Source organism: Pituophis catenifer, unplaced genomic scaffold, assembly GCF_029215685.1.
Source record: "Pituophis catenifer annectens isolate HBS135680 unplaced genomic scaffold, rPitCat1.0.hap2 SCAF_2, whole genome shotgun sequence".
Taxonomy (NCBI): domain Eukaryota; kingdom Metazoa; phylum Chordata; class Lepidosauria; order Squamata; family Colubridae; genus Pituophis; species Pituophis catenifer.
This window is the reverse complement of record NW_027256882.1, coordinates 84,257,559-84,275,996: the sequence shown is the minus strand read 5'-3', so window position 1 is coordinate 84,275,996 and position 18,438 is coordinate 84,257,559. Positions and strand designations below refer to the sequence as shown.

The 18,438-nt window shown below is 36.5% G+C and overlaps 1 protein-coding gene across 3 annotated transcripts in view; it reads left to right on the top strand.

Annotated features, from left to right (window-relative positions):
* The window catches only part of TEX264 (testis expressed 264, ER-phagy receptor), a 177,418-nt gene that overhangs the window by 2,890 nt on the left and 156,090 nt on the right, over positions 1-18,438 (top strand). For 2 of the 3 annotated variants that reach the window (XM_070933705.1, XM_070933706.1), the window contains exons 2-4: positions 6,124-6,164; positions 6,957-6,996; positions 9,008-9,297. In XM_070933705.1, the coding sequence (XP_070789806.1) occupies positions 9,040-9,297 (258 nt within the window). In that variant the 5' untranslated portion in view covers positions 6,124-6,164; positions 6,957-6,996; positions 9,008-9,039. The remainder of the gene's footprint in view (positions 1-6,123; positions 6,165-6,956; positions 6,997-9,007; positions 9,298-18,438) is intronic. The other variant, XM_070933707.1, reaches the window with a different exon arrangement.

Genomic DNA, 18,438 nt, shown 5'->3' with positions numbered 1-18,438 from the left:
TCTGCTGCAGTAATCTTATACAAAATCAAAGTTCCATAACTTTTTTCCAATTTTTTTATCCATCAGTTCGAAAAGAAAGACGTCTGGTTTCAATTTTACATAAAACTTAAAAATCCTCTGAATCAATATATGTATTGGAATTCAAAATTTTCTTGCTTTTTTAGATGTCTACCTAACATGATAAAGTGTCCCTGTAGTTCATATGTTCAGGATAAATTTGAAGTACCTTTATACATTTCAGACATTTTTTCTGGTGACATATACCAACCATACATCATTGTATAAACATTATCTTTAAGATTATAACATAATACAAATTTCAATCCTTTCAACTATATATTTTCTCTGTATATTATAACAAATTTTAACCCATTTTATTTATTTATTATTCATATTTCTATGCCACCCACTCTCCGAGGACTCTGGGCGGCTTACACCAAAGACAGTATACTAAATAGCATATTGCTCCCAACAATCTGGGTCCTCATTTTTCATACATTCTTTCACTTGTTCTTCTGCTTCAAATTTCAATAAAATTTAATACCTTTTAGCAATTACATGTTCATAATTTGTACACTATTTCATTTCAAACTCAGTCTTACAGTGCTTAAAACTATTTTTTAATCTACTTTAAATCTTTCTAATAACTGTATACAAATAAAAGAATAATTGATAACTATATTTCTCTGCCACCAGTTCTCTTAATTTTATTTTACATTTCCCTTGACAAAATTCTAATATCTTATAATAAGTTAACTATTTGTGATTGCCTATTATTTCTCATGTATAAAATACTTTTTGTGCTGAAAACCACAAAAGTGTTTTGAGGCATAACCTGGATTTGCATCTATTTCATATTCTCAGTATGACATATCTAATATAATTATTTTTGAAATAATTTACATTGATTTTGTCGAACTAGATAACCATGCCATCCAAATCTCAGGTCATGTCCTAATCCTCCTTTTTTTCTTTGCATCCTGTAAGGCCTTAAATTTAATTTATGATTCCCCCCACCCACCACCAAACAAGCTTAGATCCAGGTAGTCCTTGTTTTACAGTCACAATTGAGCCCAAAATTTCCATTGGTAAACAAGACAGTTGTGAAATTAATTTTCCCATTTTATGACCTTTCTTGCCACAGTTGTTAAGTGAATCACTGCAGTTATTTAGTTAGTCAAACTATTTACTAAATCTGCATTACTATTAATCTCATCGTCCCTATCACCCATTTCCTTCCACTAATGACTGTATGACTGTAACTTTGTTGCTTGTATCTTTATGATTTATATTGACTGTTTCCTAATATGATTTGATGGCTTATTTGTTCTCTATGACTATCATTAAGTGTTGTACCTTATGATTCATGGACGAATGTATCTTTCCTTTTATGTACACTGAGAGCGTATGCACCAAGACAAATTTCTTGTGTGTCCAATCACACTTGGCCAATAAAAATTCTATTCCTATTCCATTCTAGTGACATGATTGTCAAGTGAATCTGGCTTCCTCTGATTTTGCTTGTCAGAAGGTCACAAAGTTGATCACAAGACCCTGGGACACTGCAACTGTCATAAATACATGCCAGTTGCCAAGCATCTGAATTTTGGTCACGTGACAATAGTGATGCTACAGTGGTAATAAATGTGAAAAACGGTCATAAGTCACTTTTTTCAGGTCCTTTGTAACTCTACGTTACTAAACAAATGGTTGTATTGTATATCCTTTTGCCATGTTTAAATGGTGCATCATTTCTCAAAACAGGTATTGACTGAGGTTATTTAAATATTTTGTGTAAAATGCAAACCGGAGTAGGATCTTGTCCCAAATACCCTGAGAATATGTTTCTGCACTTATCCTAATTAAGTCAGGTGGCATTGCCCAGAGCCCAAAGAAGGGCTTAATGTTCTCCCCTATATTGTGAATAGAGAAATGGGAGCCTAAACTTGTCCCACATAAACAGTTCCTTGCTGTCTCTTGCTCAAATATTTTTTTGAAATCTTACATGTTTGAAATAATTTTGAGTTCTTGGAAGGTATAACTTCAATGTAAATTAGAGAAATGCGGCTATTTGCTTTGCTGTTTAAGAAGTAACTGTCTCTCTTCATCCCTAGGTAGATTTAGTTGGTTAAAAGGGAGAAGACACTGTTAAGTTCAGAAGAGCAGGATAGGCGAAGCAGCAATTCCTGATATTCCAATGGATGATTTATGGCATGATATCTATGACATTATTGTCTATGACAGTAAAATTAAATTACTTTCAAATTGGGCTCCACATCTAGTATCTTAATTAACAATCCATATTGTTTTCTTCAGAATAATATGGAGGCATCCTAGATTGCCTACATCTAGGATGTTTTTAACTTTCCAATCTGGCCAATAGTAGTGATATTTCCTGGTAGCTTCCCGTCTAGGTAACGTGATCTGACCCTACCAAACTTCTGAGGCCAGATGAAGTCAGCAAACACAGCTTGGGCAACTGTGCAAAGAATAATAATATTGGAAGTATGCTATGTGGGGCAGTAGTGCCATTTTACTTTGGTTAAGATCTAGGGAACAAGTTTGAAGCCAGTGCTATTCTTGTCACTTATAAAGATATTAAATGATCCCCAGAGTATAGCTCTATACTTAACTGTTTCCCATTTTAGACGTTTTTGAATGTTTGAAGCCACCACTTAAATGCAAAACTTGACTGTGTTATATAGATCGTGTTTACCCAGAAATAACCTCGAGTTTAATCATGCATACTCTTAATTAAACATACTCAGGTGTAACCTTTAAATGTAATCTTATAATATGGGCTGATGTACTTGTAATTACAATATAAATACAGCTAACTTAAGGGAAAAAATATGCAATTTCCAGTACTTCCTTTAGCATTTTTTTAATGTCTTGCTTCTGGGTATCCTAGAGTCATGTAATAAGCCACTTGCAATGGGATAAACAGGATGCTGGATTATAGAGATATAAAGTCATCTTGTGCTTATGTGTGGCCTGGATTTTCCAGGAATGAAAACAAAAGAACAGGGAAGAGTGGACATTACTTCTCATTTTAATTTTACTAGCCTATGTTTTTATATAGGAGATCTTTGCATGGACAACTTTTTTACTATTTCTGAGTCTGGAACCATTGGTTTAAATTGGTTGTGTTTTTATATATGCCTGCCCCCATTTGCTGTTTAGATATGCAATGGGATTCAAATTTGCAGAGGTATCCAAATACACTGAAGGCAATTCAGGAAAGGTAGATACCTCTATACCTGTTGAATGTGCATCTGATTTATTTTTCCTCCCTGGTTTGGAATGTGACCATACTTAGGAACCTGCCTTCTGGGTACAAGTGTTCTTTCTTGGCCTTGGATATAGAATACCATGGTTGGTTTTGTGGGAATGGTCAACATTACGGAATTAATCAGTTCTTAATTTTTTTAAAATCTTACATTTTAAAAATTTATTGCTTTAGGCTGCTTTGAAAGCTGTATGAACAAATAGGCACATATAAATAATACTACCCAATTTTCTAAATAAAGTTAGAATTTTATGGGTTTGGAGCTTAATTGGGAACAAAACATTCAAAAATGACTGCGGGAGAAATTGGTGAATAGGGAAAGGCTTTAAGAAACTCAACTCTCTCTTTATCTCCTACACAGAGTCTTCATTGACGTTACAGGAGAGGAAGGGTGGATTGTAAATGCTTTGTGAGAGTGAATATCACTTTGGAAGATAGCATTATTGCTAAAAGATTTGGTTTACAATCAAGCATTTTTATTGATCTGCCACTGTCAGTAGTTCACTTGAAGGACTTTTTCCAGCTGAATCATTTGCCCAATTGAGGTAGAGCATCTAGATCTGGGCTACAAATCCAGATAATTATTAGATCAGGGCTGTCAAACTACTGGCCCAAAGGCCGGATGCGTCACGCACTGGCCATGTCCACATCCAGTTTAGCAAAGGGAAAAAAAGTCCCAATATGTCACGTGATGCCACCATGACGTCTTGAGTTTGACACCCCTGCATTAGAGTATCAACAAAGAGATAGAGAAGGCTCTAATTCTGTGCCGCCATTTGGTAGTCATCTGCATTTTTGCAGCCCAGATTTGGTAGGTGTAGAATGAGTTGTTGGGTCACGCTTGCCTAGATTTTCCGATATTTTCTTGCTTCAGTTATTGTAAAGTCTTGTATTTGGAGTCTTCTTTAAAATAGTTGAATTTGCTATTCGTCAAAATTAGAATTGCTAGCTTATCAATTGGCTTGCCAGTCGCTTGTCAGCTGTTCAATGTGGCTTAAATCAGGTTGCTTTGAAATATGCTTTCTTCCATCAGTTTAGGAGATTGTAATGTGTCCCTTAAAGGCTGTGCTCCAGAGTCGCTCTCTGTTTTGAAGTAAAGTGGATAATTATTAGAATGTTCCCACTTTAAAAACAATTCTGTTTTCAATGATTTGGACCTTCTATGACAGTGATGGCTAACCTTTTTGCCATCGCGTGCCAAAAATGGGGGAGCACAGGGTGGGTGGTCGCGCGTGTGTGCCCACAGCCATACTTATAAGCGCCCTGTCCCCCACACATGTGTGCGTGCCCCCTCATGCTCCCCCTGCTTCTGGCACGTGATGGCACGGTTGGCCTGGTAGGCTCGTTTTTTGCTCTCCCCAGGCTCCAGAGCCTCTCTAGGAGCCTGGGGAGGGCAAAAACGGCCATCCCCACCTGCCTGGAGGCCCTTCGGAGGCCGGAAACAGCCTGTTTCCCTACTTCTGGTGGGCCCAGAAGGCCCAAAAATCAGCTGATTGGCATGCGCATGCCTGCCGGAGCTGAGCTCACATGCCCACTGATATGGCTCCATGTGCCACTTGTGGCACGCATGCCATAGGTTCGGCATCACAGTTGTATGAGCAGAACACACCTCTGTTAAAGCTGTTCTTTCCTCCATATCCCTGGGCTTCTGTATGACCCTAAAAAACAACCCTGCTGCCTCAAAAGTTGAATTTTTAAAATTTCAGATTTCAAAAGTTAGTGCAACATTTAAAGCAATTGCACTGTTTATCCCAAGTGTGCCTTACAGTATGGGCTACACTAATGAATAATAGGGAGATGTGCTTATGCTCAGTGTCAAAGGACTTCTCTTTTTAATTTTTTTTTGAAGCTTTAAAATAGTACCTAATAGCTCTAGTAATTACAAAGGAGAGATATTTTTAAGTTGAAACAACCAGTTTTTGAACACTTTCTAGAGAATCCTGTTTACTACCATCCTAGAGGGCTTTCCAGAGAAAGTTTTTTTCCCCTGTGTACTGAGATTTGTTTGTTGAATTTTTGTATGTTTTCAAGTTCTATAGCCTCTGACTAAATTTTTATGAAGGTTTTTATGGAGGGGAAGCAGAAGCTGCCCAGAAACTGTTTATGGAATAGCATAAAAAGTGTCCTAAATAAATAATAATCAAATCTACTGGGAAACCAAATAGAATTCTTTTGGGTTTGGGCTGCTTCCTGATGAAGGTTCCTATCATTACCAAGTTGTAGCTTTTACTTGGAAGATACAGTTAAGACTGTACTCACCTCTACTTGTTCTAGCCAGTATGCCTGTCCTTGATAACAACCTACCATATTCCATTCAGAGGAATTTACAGGTTTTGATTCTTTCAATAAAATGATGCAAGCAGCATTGTGCAAGCTCCACCCTTTTTGTATATGCATGTGATATCACAATGCACAAACAAAACAGGGTGGAGCATGTCTTGTGTTTTGTTACAATATCTTTCATCATTTGCTTACCTGAACTATTTTTGAATACCTCTGGTTTCATCCACATTGGGTGAATCAGCAGTGATTTGAGATTATGGCTTGAAAGAATATACTATAATCTCTTTCCTTTCTAAACTCTCCTCTCCCCATCACTGTGAACAGGAACTCTCCCATAGGCATAATTTTCATCCTCTTGGTATGAGCATATGTGATTTCTTCCCATCCTCCCAGGTAGAGATTCGTTTATAGGAGGAATGCTTCTCGATTTCTATTCTTACTGGATCTTTTGCTTACAACAGTGAAATATTATAGAGCCGTGATGTTCTAATGTAAAATTTGAAATTATGAAATCAGGCTATATCAGTAAACTTTTGTTTTTTTTTCCCCAGAAAGCAAATATTGAATCAGAAGATCTTGTGATATTCTTCAGGTAAGACCAATGTGTTTATTGAAGAAGTGTTTGTCTTAAATTATGAAATTTCTGAAAAAAGAATGAAACAGTGGACAAATCTCAGCTTCAAGAAATAATGTTCTATCTCTCTCTCTCTCTCTCTCTCTCTCTCTCTCTCTCTCTCTCTCTCTCTCTATCTATCTATCTATTTATCATATTTATTTGTCACCCATCTTGCCACAATTATGCCCGATTGCTTTGAGATTCAATATCGTATTGATACCTCTCTTGAGCCTAAGAACTATATTGAGTGATAACTTTATCCAGACGTACTTTAAAGATAGGTTAATTCATGGTGTCATCCATCAATAAAAAGTCAGTTGTGTGTATTGCTGCCTCATGAATTATTTGGCCTTCGGGTAGTGGTTGATTCATTACATGCAGGGTTTTTTTCCCAGGCATTTTTCTATATTCATGATTTGTCCAACAATTGTGCGAATCACTCTCAAATAATCATGCCAGCTTTCATGTAGATGCAAATCCTTTGCTGCCTGCAAAATATGCCGTTCATTTAAATGAAATTGGGAAAATATTAGAGTTAGTTAAATGTGTTGGTTGTTAGATGCTCTCAAACAATGTACAGTGAGTTAGGCAATCTGTTAATCTGAAGAAATGAAATCAATGTTAAGTTTATACATTTTTATGCACACACATTTCAATTGGCATTTGAAATTCTGGGTGACATAAATCTTTTTTTTTTTACTGTTTTAGAATCTTTACTTTAGAATTTTGCAAGTTAATGTAACTACTTTTTCATTCTTTTTTTTTTAGGAAGATTGCTTTGGAGAGGACAGTTTGGAGAAAGAAACATGTATGTTTGATTTATTTCGAACTCTCACTCTAATTGCTTTTCTGTAGGATTCCACTTATGTGCCCCAAACTATAAACATAACACCTGGAATCTTGCAGGGATAAAAACAGGTTGAAGAATGGTATGATTTGCAATATATATCTGAGTTGATAGGATTTGAATTAGAAATCTTATACCTTTGCAATGCTGTATCACTATCCAGATTGTCACATCATGAATTATTATTTTGGTAGGTAAAGAAATGGCACTAATGTTGGGTTCCATACATCTTATCAATTTAATATGTAGTTTGACTCTTTGAAATTGGAGTTACAAGAGTTGGAATTCCAATGTTCTCCAAGTATTTTGGATGACGATTCCTATAATCCTATCAGCAATACTGGCTGGAGCTAATGAAATCTGAAACATCTGAGGGCATTGTATTGCCTGTCCCAATAGTACACTAATGGGATAGAAAAGCTTAAGGGAGTTCCAACTCCTGACGTAAAATGGGAAATGGGAAGAACAGAGGTGAGCTGAATCGAGAGAAATTCATATTTAAAGGCTCACTGATGCAACAATTAAACAACACTTGGTAACTTTATTTATGTTAACAATTAGCTATTTCAAATCAGTTTGTTAGGAATTATAACAAAGTCTTGAAACTTATAAGTAATTTTTTGATGTTATAATATTTCTGAGCTTTACCGTGAAGATTTTGAAAATTAGGAATATATAATAACAAATGTTCAATTCATTAGGAGTCCTGTATGTTTGGAAGCTATTTATGTATAAATCTAGAAGAACAGCACCACATTTTTACTTAATATAATATTATTTTGACATTTTTTCAAGGAAATATTTGCTTTATTGGTTGCTTGGCAGTTGAAAAATATAAATAATAATACTAATAAACAATTCAATTAAACTTTGATTTAACTGACCTACCAATAAGGACTTTGGAAGCAATGGGTAACTGTTGTATCTGAAATACTCCTTACCTAGCTGCTAAAATTATGCTAATTTTAATCTTAATTTTATGGCAACTAAAGGGATTTGTCATTTGTGTAGTGGCATCATTAAATAAATAATATAAATTGCTGCAATGATATGTTTTTAATTTAACAGAGAATTAGAAGTAACTGACAATTGCTGTCCACAAATGTTTGTTAAAATGAGTTTCATATTAAAGAAGCAGTAATAATTTCAAAACAATTATGTTAATAAAAAGAAAAAAAGAAAAAATTACTGGAAAATTATGTTATAAACAGAGCAATACCAAAAATGTTGACCATATTATTTCAAACTTTCTTCCTTGCCCCGGTTAAATACACAAAACAAGCAAACAGAAAACTAATTCAGATGTTAATGTTCACAGACAACACAACAGCAGTGTATTGCTATAAATAGAGTACAGATTTGTCTATTGTTGTTTACTAATTCTTTTAATTATTTCCTTGCTCAAAGAATTAATAGTTCTTGTCACATCAAAGTAGCAACACCTCATGAGTTTTGTCTTCTGACCTCCATGCTTGTGAGAAGAGTGGAGTCTTAAGAGTCTTCAGAAAGGCCAGCAGGATTGGTCCAATCTAATTTTGGATGGGTGGAATGGGGTTCCAAAAGACAGATACTGAAACAGAGAAGGCATCTTCCTGTGTCCCACTAGATCAGGGGTCTCCAATCTTAGCAACTTTAAGACTTATGGACTTCAAGTCCCAGAGTTCCTCAGCCAGCTGGTTGCCAAGATTGGAAACCTCTGCACTAGATGGCATACTTTAATTGGTGGGATCAGGAACATATCCTTGCCAGATCAGATGGGTTAAATTAAAAAATATAGAAAGAGGGACTATCTTAGTCCTATTCCATGGAAGGCTTCATAAGCAAAGCAGGTTTCATAAAGAGTACATTGAATTGTAGGTAACGGAAGAAGGAATTCCTTTTAACTCTTCCGTTTCACTGTAAGTCCTAGCACATTGAGAAAAGCAACGAGGATCTGCATTCAGTAATCTTTGGTCTCATTTCTTGTCATTAGTTGATAACTGAACATTGGATATATCAGAAGTCATGTCGGACTGGCTTCTAATTGGACTGTTTGTGGCATTGGTGCTGCTTCTGTTGCTGACGATCTTCGGTTTTGCTGTTTATTCGGGACTGTTTACAGAAGTAATTGTGAATGCTGGTTTGCCCCCCATTGGCAACATCACTGTGGCATACAAATTCCAGGTGGGGCCTTATGGTGACTCCGGAAGGTTTTTTACAGAGAGCTGCAGCGTCTCTCCAAGGCTGTCTTCTATCGCTATCTACTATGACAACCCTCACACGGTAGGTCACTCTTTAGAACTACTTATTGGTTTGTCAGACCTGAATTCATCACCACGTTTAGTTGTATATAAAATTCCAGAAGATAACTACGTTAGTCTATGGTGGCAAAAAATCAGGAGGAATCTGATAACATCTTTCCTGACAGACACATTTTAAAATTAATCAGATGCATAGAATGTCTAGGCTGAAAAGAATGGCTGTTTTGATTGTAAAAATCTGTTTCAGTTCATGATTCAAATATATGTCCGTTTTTTACTGTTACATGTACTTTATCAGCAGCCCTGTGAAGTAAATTAGGATGAGACAGAATGGCTGGGTTACTCATTAAGTGAAGATATGGCTATCAGTTGTTCAGGGATAGATAGTCAGTTCATTTCTTCATGAAAAATAATCTACTTGGTCCTACTGCTTAGGATACTATATAATAAAAAATGACTGACCTAATGATACTGATAATTTTCAAAAATGATATGATATCAGCTGCCTACTAAAAACCGAAGGGAATGTTAGGGATGAAAGTTTGTCTCTAAGCTAAAAGACTCGTCTCTTGGGACTTGATTTGGTATATAAACATTAAAATGCATATTTCTGCTAGCATTGTTTCTTATCTCCTTTTTAAAGGAGAAAATGTGTATTTGCTTTAACTATGTGTGACTTTGAGGTTCTGTAAAATCTCAGGGTGGAGTGAGATTGTGATCTGTTTTGAATATGATTAAGAAATCAGTCTGAACTGCCAAAGAATATGTAGATGTTTTGGAGCCTCTACAAGTATCCATTGTAAGTGAGGGACTATTAGGTAATAATGAAAGACGTCATATGAGATTGTTACCTCAATTTATCATCCAACAAATTTTAGAATTAGAAGAAAAGCATGGCTTTTCCTACAGAGCGTCTCCCAAATAGAAAATCTATCAGCCAGGGAATATTTCCACATCAACCACAGGGAATAAAAGCTAATAATATGTTATATATAGGAGACTTTAAAAAAGACATATTTGAGAGAAGAGGAAAGAAACAAAATGGAACAACGCTTCTCAGAAAAAAAATCCACATATACAATCAATACCTTCAATCTTGGCTTCAAAAACTGTAGCACAATTTTTCTTGCTATCCTTATGAGTATCATAAGACTGAGCAAAATCTGATATGATATGGGTGGAAAATTATAAAAGAAATTGGTCAGTAAATGAAGTACTTTAAAGACTTCCATAACTCTTTAGACTCTAATGGACTTTAGGAAACGCAAGTATAAATCTGGCACTATTTATAATATTTTAATGAATAGAAGATTCTGTATTCTGCTTTCAGATTTAAGAACTCTAAAGATTCATTTCCAATTAATAGAGCATCTCTAGGAGATTGCAAGGTAACAAATTACATTAAAGGAGACTGATAACAAATTACCAAAACAAGTTTATATTGTTGGATATGGTATATAAATATTCAATAATAATGTATGTATAATAAATAAATCAGTTTTCCAACCTCTGTTTAAACTCAGAATGATTTAACATAAACATTACTTGACATTTAACTTGTATATTGGAGACTTGAGCTTCCCAAGAAATTTTTAACTCTATTTTAATTAGTTTCTGATTATGTTGTCTTTGTATGCATTTGAAAGTGGGTATGGATCATATGTTACATTTGTAATTGAAGATTCTGTTTATAGTATATTAATGATATGTCTACGGAGATTTTCAGTCATCCAGGACATAGTTGTCCCAAAAGTAATTTTCCAAGAGGCAACTGGACTTTCTGGTTTTTCTTTGAAGATGTTTCGCTTCTCATCCAAGATATGATACTATTTATAGTACTGTATTGTATGGAGAGGAAAAACTGTACATTTGGGCATTGTCAAGAAAAATTTTCAAGAAGATACTTATGCTTCTACTTATATGAAGAAAATGAGTGGGAAAAGGTTTTAAAAACCTTTAATAAAAAAGGTGGCTTACTTAAGGGATCATAGATTTCTTCATGCATGTTCTGTATTTCACTGATTAAACTTGTTGATATGCTAATTGTGTCATAAACAGTAGCAATTAGGCTTCTTATTTGAAATGAGTATTCCCAAGGTTGTTTATGAATACTGTTGCAGTCCCTTCGTCTTGGGATTGGCCTTCTCCCTATTCTCCCAGGCACCAAGAATTATAATGAACCAGAGTTACTTTTACTGTGGGGTTTGTGAATCTTGGTTCAATGTCTATCTTTTTCTTCATAACATGGTTTCCTTGATATTAAATTGAAATCCAGTCTTGAACTGAGATATGGCCAGATTGAACTAGAACTAACTCTATGTTCAGCTAGTTGTTTAACCAATGCAGTTAACCAATTAAGCCAATGCAGTCATCGGCTGTATCAACAGAGGGATAGTATCAAGAACACAAGAAGTGATAATATCAATTTACACTGTACTAGCAAAACCACACCTGGAATACTGCTTCCAGTTTTGGTCACCATGATACAAAAAAAATAAAAATAAAAATGCTGAAGCCCTAGAAAGAGTCAGAGAAGAACAACAAAAATGATAGGAGATCTGGAGGTTAAACTGTAGGATGAACTGCTAAGGGAACTAGGTATGTTTAACCTAACAAAGAGAAGGCTTACGGCAACATGACAGACATCTTCCAATACTTGAAGGGCTGCCACAGGGAAGAGGGGGTTGATTTGTTCTCTAAAGTACCTGAAGGCAGAACAAGAAGCAATGGTTTGAAGCTAGTCAGAAGGAGCTCTAATCTGGAACTAACAAGAAACTTTTTGATAAACAATTAGTCAATGGAAAAGCTGGAGTTGTGGGAGCTCCATTGCTGGTGATTTTTAAGAAAAGATTGGACCATTTGTCTAGAATGGTATAAGGGCTCCTGTCTTGGGCAGGCGGTATTAAAAGGCCTCTAAGCTCCTTCCAGCCCTATGATTCTATGATTCTAACCCTGAAAAAAACACATAAATCTTTTCTCTTTTAACTTAATTTAACCTTCTGTTTTTAGGGACTGCTATTTCAGGATAAAAAAAAAATCTGCTTAAGATATGCATATCCCTCAGGTACTTTCTCAATCATGGCCATGGTCATCACAGAAGATATTGTCTTTTGGGCTATTGGGCTATTGTCAAAATAATGCATAATGCTGGTAAAATAGATATGTATGCTTTCTTGTGGCATAATCACTTAGTATTGCATCACTTCAACCTCTGTAATCTCCTGAGCATTGTAGTGTTGTAAAAACATGCCACTCAGAAATCCTATTTATTAAGCTGGCTTGAATGTTTATGTTGATACATTGAGCTAAAGGATAGGGCAATTGAGTGGGTAGGTAGAACAGGAGCCAGTAATTAAAGTGATTAAGTGCAGCTTATTTTAAATCAGAGCAGCATGTAATACCGTTGAAAATCTTTTCAAATACAGTGAAATGTACATATTCTAAATTGTTGCTAGTTCTCTTATATGGTACCTACAGTAGAGAACTCTTTAGATTTTCAATATGTTTCCTATGTTTTTCCTTATATTTTTTTAAAATTATATATCCCACGTTTTTATTTTATATTGATTTTTAATGAACAAGCAGGAATCCCTAGTAGATGGCAGTAGTATAGAAATTTAACACAAATGATTTCTAAAACTGAGTATATCATGATTCCTTTAGATACAGATATTGTCAGGGTTTATACTGTATATCATGCTAAATTGTAGTGATATTAATTTAATGTAATGTATAAACCCTGTATAAAAATTACAGTTTATTAGCCTTTGTTTATAATAAAGATAGACAGCCTTTTGGAGGTGAGGATGGTGATGGAACATTTTATTTGTTTATAACCCATTTATATAGTTTCTCATATATCCACAGACCTCGGGCAGTAATAATGAAATCATATATAACACTTTAACCATTGTTAAAGCTTGTTGGTGGTGGTATGATAAGATTTCCTGAATCCAAACTAAGATAAAAGGGAAGTAAAATTGGTTATAGAATAGTTAGGGATTTTTTTTTAAAAAAAAATTGATTTATATGCCGCCCTTCTCCGGAGACTCAGGGCGGCTTACAATGTGCTAAGCAATAGCCTTCATCCTTTTGTATATTTATACAAAGTCAGCTTATTGCCCCCACAACTGGGTCCTCAATTTACCTACCTTAGAAAGGATGGAAGGCTGAGTCAACCTTGAGCCTGGCGAGATTCGAACCTGCAGTAATTGCAGGCAACTGGTCTTACTAACAGGGTGCTTTAGACCACTGTACTACCAAGGCTCTTAAAATTTAAACAGTTAAATCAACAATTTAAAATTTGTTGGTTTAGTAAAAATAATTTTCTATATTCTATTACATGAGAGTAAGCCACACTGAATTCAATGGAGCCTACATTTAGAAGATATTATCAAATGTCACTACTTATTTATTTAAATATTCATATTTACTTTTAAATGGCTGTCAATGAAAGTTCCTCCTTTTCTCTGTTTTCTTCTCCAGAATTATAAAGAATATAAATAACATTACAAAGTCATTGTTAAATAATTAATTTAATGTTCCTTCTAAAGAACTGCAGCAAACTACAGCAGTGGCTTTTGGCAAACACATTAATGAGAGAATTTCATAGCAAATGCCTTGAAAGCAGATCTGCTATATAATCTGCAGGATTCCACCTGTAGAGGCATCATATGGCATTGTCACTTGCCTAGTGTTTGATGTGCAAGATATCATTTTCGTTGTTCACTTTATTAATCATCTTCCCTGCTAACTCAAAGCATTAAGTCAACAACAATGCAAAAGTGACCCAGAAAAACATGGCTTTGCCCTGATGAGTTCTACAATGTTTGCCACTTTGAATTGACTCCCTCCCTCCCTCCCTCCCTCCCTCCCTCCCTCCCTCCCCTCCTCTCCTCTCTCCTCTCTCTCCATATATGCATATGTATCGTCATCATCTTCTTTAACGATCCCATAATCCCAGACACCCTTGTGGGGTGGAGTCTGGGCAACTGAATGGAACTAACAGAGTGTTTTAATGGCTGGATGCCCTTCCTGTTTCCAATGCGGAGTTTTGTTCAGGAGATATATTCTCAGTGTGCCGAGAGAGAGAGAAATATCTGCCTCTACCTAGGATGGAACTCACAGTGTCCTGATTGTGAGGCGAGAGCTCCACCTCTAGGCCACTGCACCACTCCATATATGCATATGTATGCACGTAGATAAATTATATTTTACTATATCATAGTATACAGTAGGTAGGGTAAAAAGTATGGTGACTCTCGGTGGCATACAATAATCCAATAAGAGATAGTTAAAAATAACACAGAACCTGAAATGAAAAAACTTGTAATAACAACAGAAATGGTGGAGGAAAGGGCAAGGAGGATCAAGAATTGGGTAACACCAGGTGAAGATGAACTGCATAGTTTTGGGTTGAAACGTCTGACTTACATCTATAGATTGCCAAGCAGTTTGACATCATACTGCAAGAAGGTGAAATTGAAGTTTGGCTAACATGTAGCAAAACCTATCTGATACTGAAAGAGCCAACAAAAGAGGCAGCACCAGGCAGCACTAGGCCAATATCTACTTAACAACAACTTTTAGTTTGCTAACTGGTGACTGCTAACACCCGAGCAGCAAAGAAACTACCGAACAGCAAAGGAACAAAAGATCAGCTCCTAAGTTACAAGATGATATTGGAAAATTTTAAGAGACAGAAGACCAACTTAAATGTAGTGTGGATTGATTACAAGAAGGCATTCAACTCCCTGCCATATGATTGGATAATCAAATGTCTAGTCTAGACATAAAAGGAGTCATTAGAACTTGATGGCATGTACTCAGTCAATACACACACACACACACACACACACACACACACACATTTTGAAAATGACAAATCAAGGTAGTATAGTGGTTAAAGTACCAGTATAGGACTAGGAGTGGAAGGGGAGGACTCAGCTTCTAATGATCCCTCACTTTGGAGCAGGGGTGTGAAACTCACGGCGTCATGTTGTCACGTGACATATTGTGATTTCCCCCCCTTTCGCTAAACCAGGGGTGGGCGTGGCCAGTGCGTGATGCATCCAGGCCGCGGGCCACGAGTTTGACACCACTGCTTCGGAGGTTTAGGCCATCATGTTCTCTCAGGCCAAGAGAATGCTCTGCCCTTCTGCATAATTGGAGTGGGAGAAGTAGGAGACAGTGGTATGTACACTACCTTGAGCTCCTGAAGGAAAGGTGGGATATAAATTTAATGCATATGTACATATGAATTATACTAGAAAAAAGATTTTTCCCTGTATATGTTTGTAAGATCCTGGAAGAATTTGCTAGGAAATTGTGACGATGTCTCTGCCAGTACTGATCAAGAGGGCAGGGCTGGAAAAAAGCAAGAGAGAAAGAAATTGTGCAGAATTTGAAATTAACCGGTGGAAACCTGTCATTAGCCATCTGTGTTAAATTCTGTTGCAGGCTTCTGCTTTTTCAACACGATTGCTCACATTCCTGATGGATGCTGGAGGTGGGTGGAGCTGCTGGAATATTTGAATCCTTGCATTACAGAGCTTGTTTTTAGAACTTGCTTGTTGCTCTTGGGAAACTCTCTTTCAGTTAAAGTCATGCTTTGCTAGGCAGCAAAAGGAGTTCTTCCCAAAGTCATCTAATGTTCTGCCCCAGCTACGGAACCCGAAGAATGTAGCACACACAAAACTCCAAACAAAACTCAGTTTACTTCAAAACACCGTATTTTGCAAATGCAGGCTGTTAATTAAAACATCCTTAACAACATGCCAGAAAGTCCACAGATAAGATAAAGTCTTACGAGAGTTGGCAGAAAGCCCAGAAGCCAGGTTTGCAAAGACAATCCACATTCAATGACCAGTGAGGGAACATGCGTTGTTTCCTGCAACATTTACAATCTGTGTGCAAACTTAAATAGGCTAAGGGAGTGGCCAATTAGCCCCAAGCCTTACTCTCGAGGAGACCTCCTCCTGAGTAACCACTCCTGCCTTTTGGCAGCTCTGCGTGCTCGTGCATTGAGAAGAGGCTCCTCCACTTCATCCTCTTCACTTGAAGGAGCCTCTGGAGGTTCTGAAGGCCCTGGCTGAATCTCTGCCTCTGGCACCACATCTTCTTCAGCCTCCTCGCTGTCTGACTCGAGCGCCGGCTGTACAGGCTGCTGGCGCGACACCACACCAGCCTCCTCGTTGGGATCAGCAACAATCCACGCAGGCCGCTGGCGGGCCACAACATCCAGTCATATGTAAATAGTTTCTAGCACAAATATCTCAAACGAAAGGCCCGTGCATAGCTGTAATCCAGGGGATGGCATTATGCTTTTGATTTTGAAAGAGCTGGCTTACCCATAGACTCTAGGTACAACATTCTTTCTTGGCTGTAACCCAATGTTACAACAAAAGTGTATTATATACAAGGGTATAGTCACAATGCACAGTTCATTTTGCAAATAATTAATATTGTGTTTTTGATATTAGAATTTGGGAATTTCAGTGACCCTTGCCTATTTTACTTTTGAACAGATTTGATTTACTGGCAGGAACTGCATCAGACCAAGCTACTGTGAATACTTTTTAAAAAAGTGTTCAAGTTCATTTAGAGCTTTTTGTATCTAATATCGGCTCTACGGAATAAAATTTTGCTGCAATGCTTAGTTCCAAATAGGAATTAATAGGGAAGACAACATTCTTGACTACTGTGTTATGTTAGCAGGTAGAATGGATCAGAAGATTGGACTGAATAAATTGACAAATCTATGAGGAAGATCTAGATTAGTAATAATACATTGAGATATATGCTTTGGTAATCTATTCTTCTGGCCCAGAAAAGCTTTGATAAGGTTTTCAAAGTACTAAAAAAACCTGGATTGAAATTCCTCAGAAATCTGAAATATCCTTATATCAGTCCATATGGATTGCATTGTTTCTAAGACCTTATTTATTTTGAGCCAATAGAAACTTTGATTTATGGATTATTAGTGTGGAACTGTGGATTCCTATATAAGTCAAGAAAATTTAGAATATAATTTATAAAGAAAGGGGACCTGTCACCTTCACTTTAGCAGAAACCTAGTTGATACTAGTTCAAAGGAACCATATTTTACAGTGGTATTTGAGAAGGAAACGATATATGCACCTTTTCTTCCTGTAGTTGCAGATTCATGTTCTTGCTGTTGCTAAATGTATTTGCCACTATTGAAGGAGAGAAATTATACGGCTCTAAAGAGTAGGTATATATTTTCTCCAAAGTTGTTTCATGTACACAGCTGTGGTTACTGGATTTTTCTCCACTTCTTATGACATACTAGATATCCTGCTTGCCAAAAACAAAAAAAAAATCATGGTGTAAGATATAGTGGACAGGAGAATTGGAACCAGAGAAAAATTTGGTAGCTTTTCTCAATTTAGTCTTATTTTCCAGTAAATCTTATTCTGAATGTCAGGCAGGTTCACCTTTGAATGTGATTGATTATTTAAGGGCATCTCACACAAAGGGAATTAATGATAGCATTGAAAAGAAATACTGACTAGGTTTATGGAATTCCTCCCCTGCCAGCATAGTTGTTCAAGCTGCTATATCTGAGAATTCTGGGTGTTACATTTCCAATGTATTTGGAAGGCCTCCGTTTAGAAAAGATGAGCCTGGTTATAGCTTTAGGTTTTCGACTGCAAACTCCCTCAACTTCAGATGTCAAACTTTAAATATGAGGTAGACTATGCTATACTATTGCTGAGAATTTTGAAAGTTGAAGTCCACACATCTGAAGTGTGTCTAGGTGTGAAGGTTTGTGCTGATGTTTTTCTTAGGGTGGATTGGAACAATACTGACAACATTTGCTAAGAACAGTTGTATATCTACCGTTTACCTGAAACTGAAACATAGTTCCAAGCAGATTTAGGGCTCATCATCTCATTTCATTTATTGTGGTATGAAAACCCATTGACATTTCTAAGAGGTATAAACATCACCTTTGGCTTATCCCAAACTTGGTGTGGAGGCAGCCTGAAACTATTGTTTCTTCTCTTGTCCCAATACAAATCTTGCCATATAAAGAGTCTACACTCTACAACATTTGGCAATGATGCCGGCAATGATACAGTTGGGGACAAGGATCTGTCCAGCTCCCATGAACTGCAAACATATGCTGCAAACCTACCTC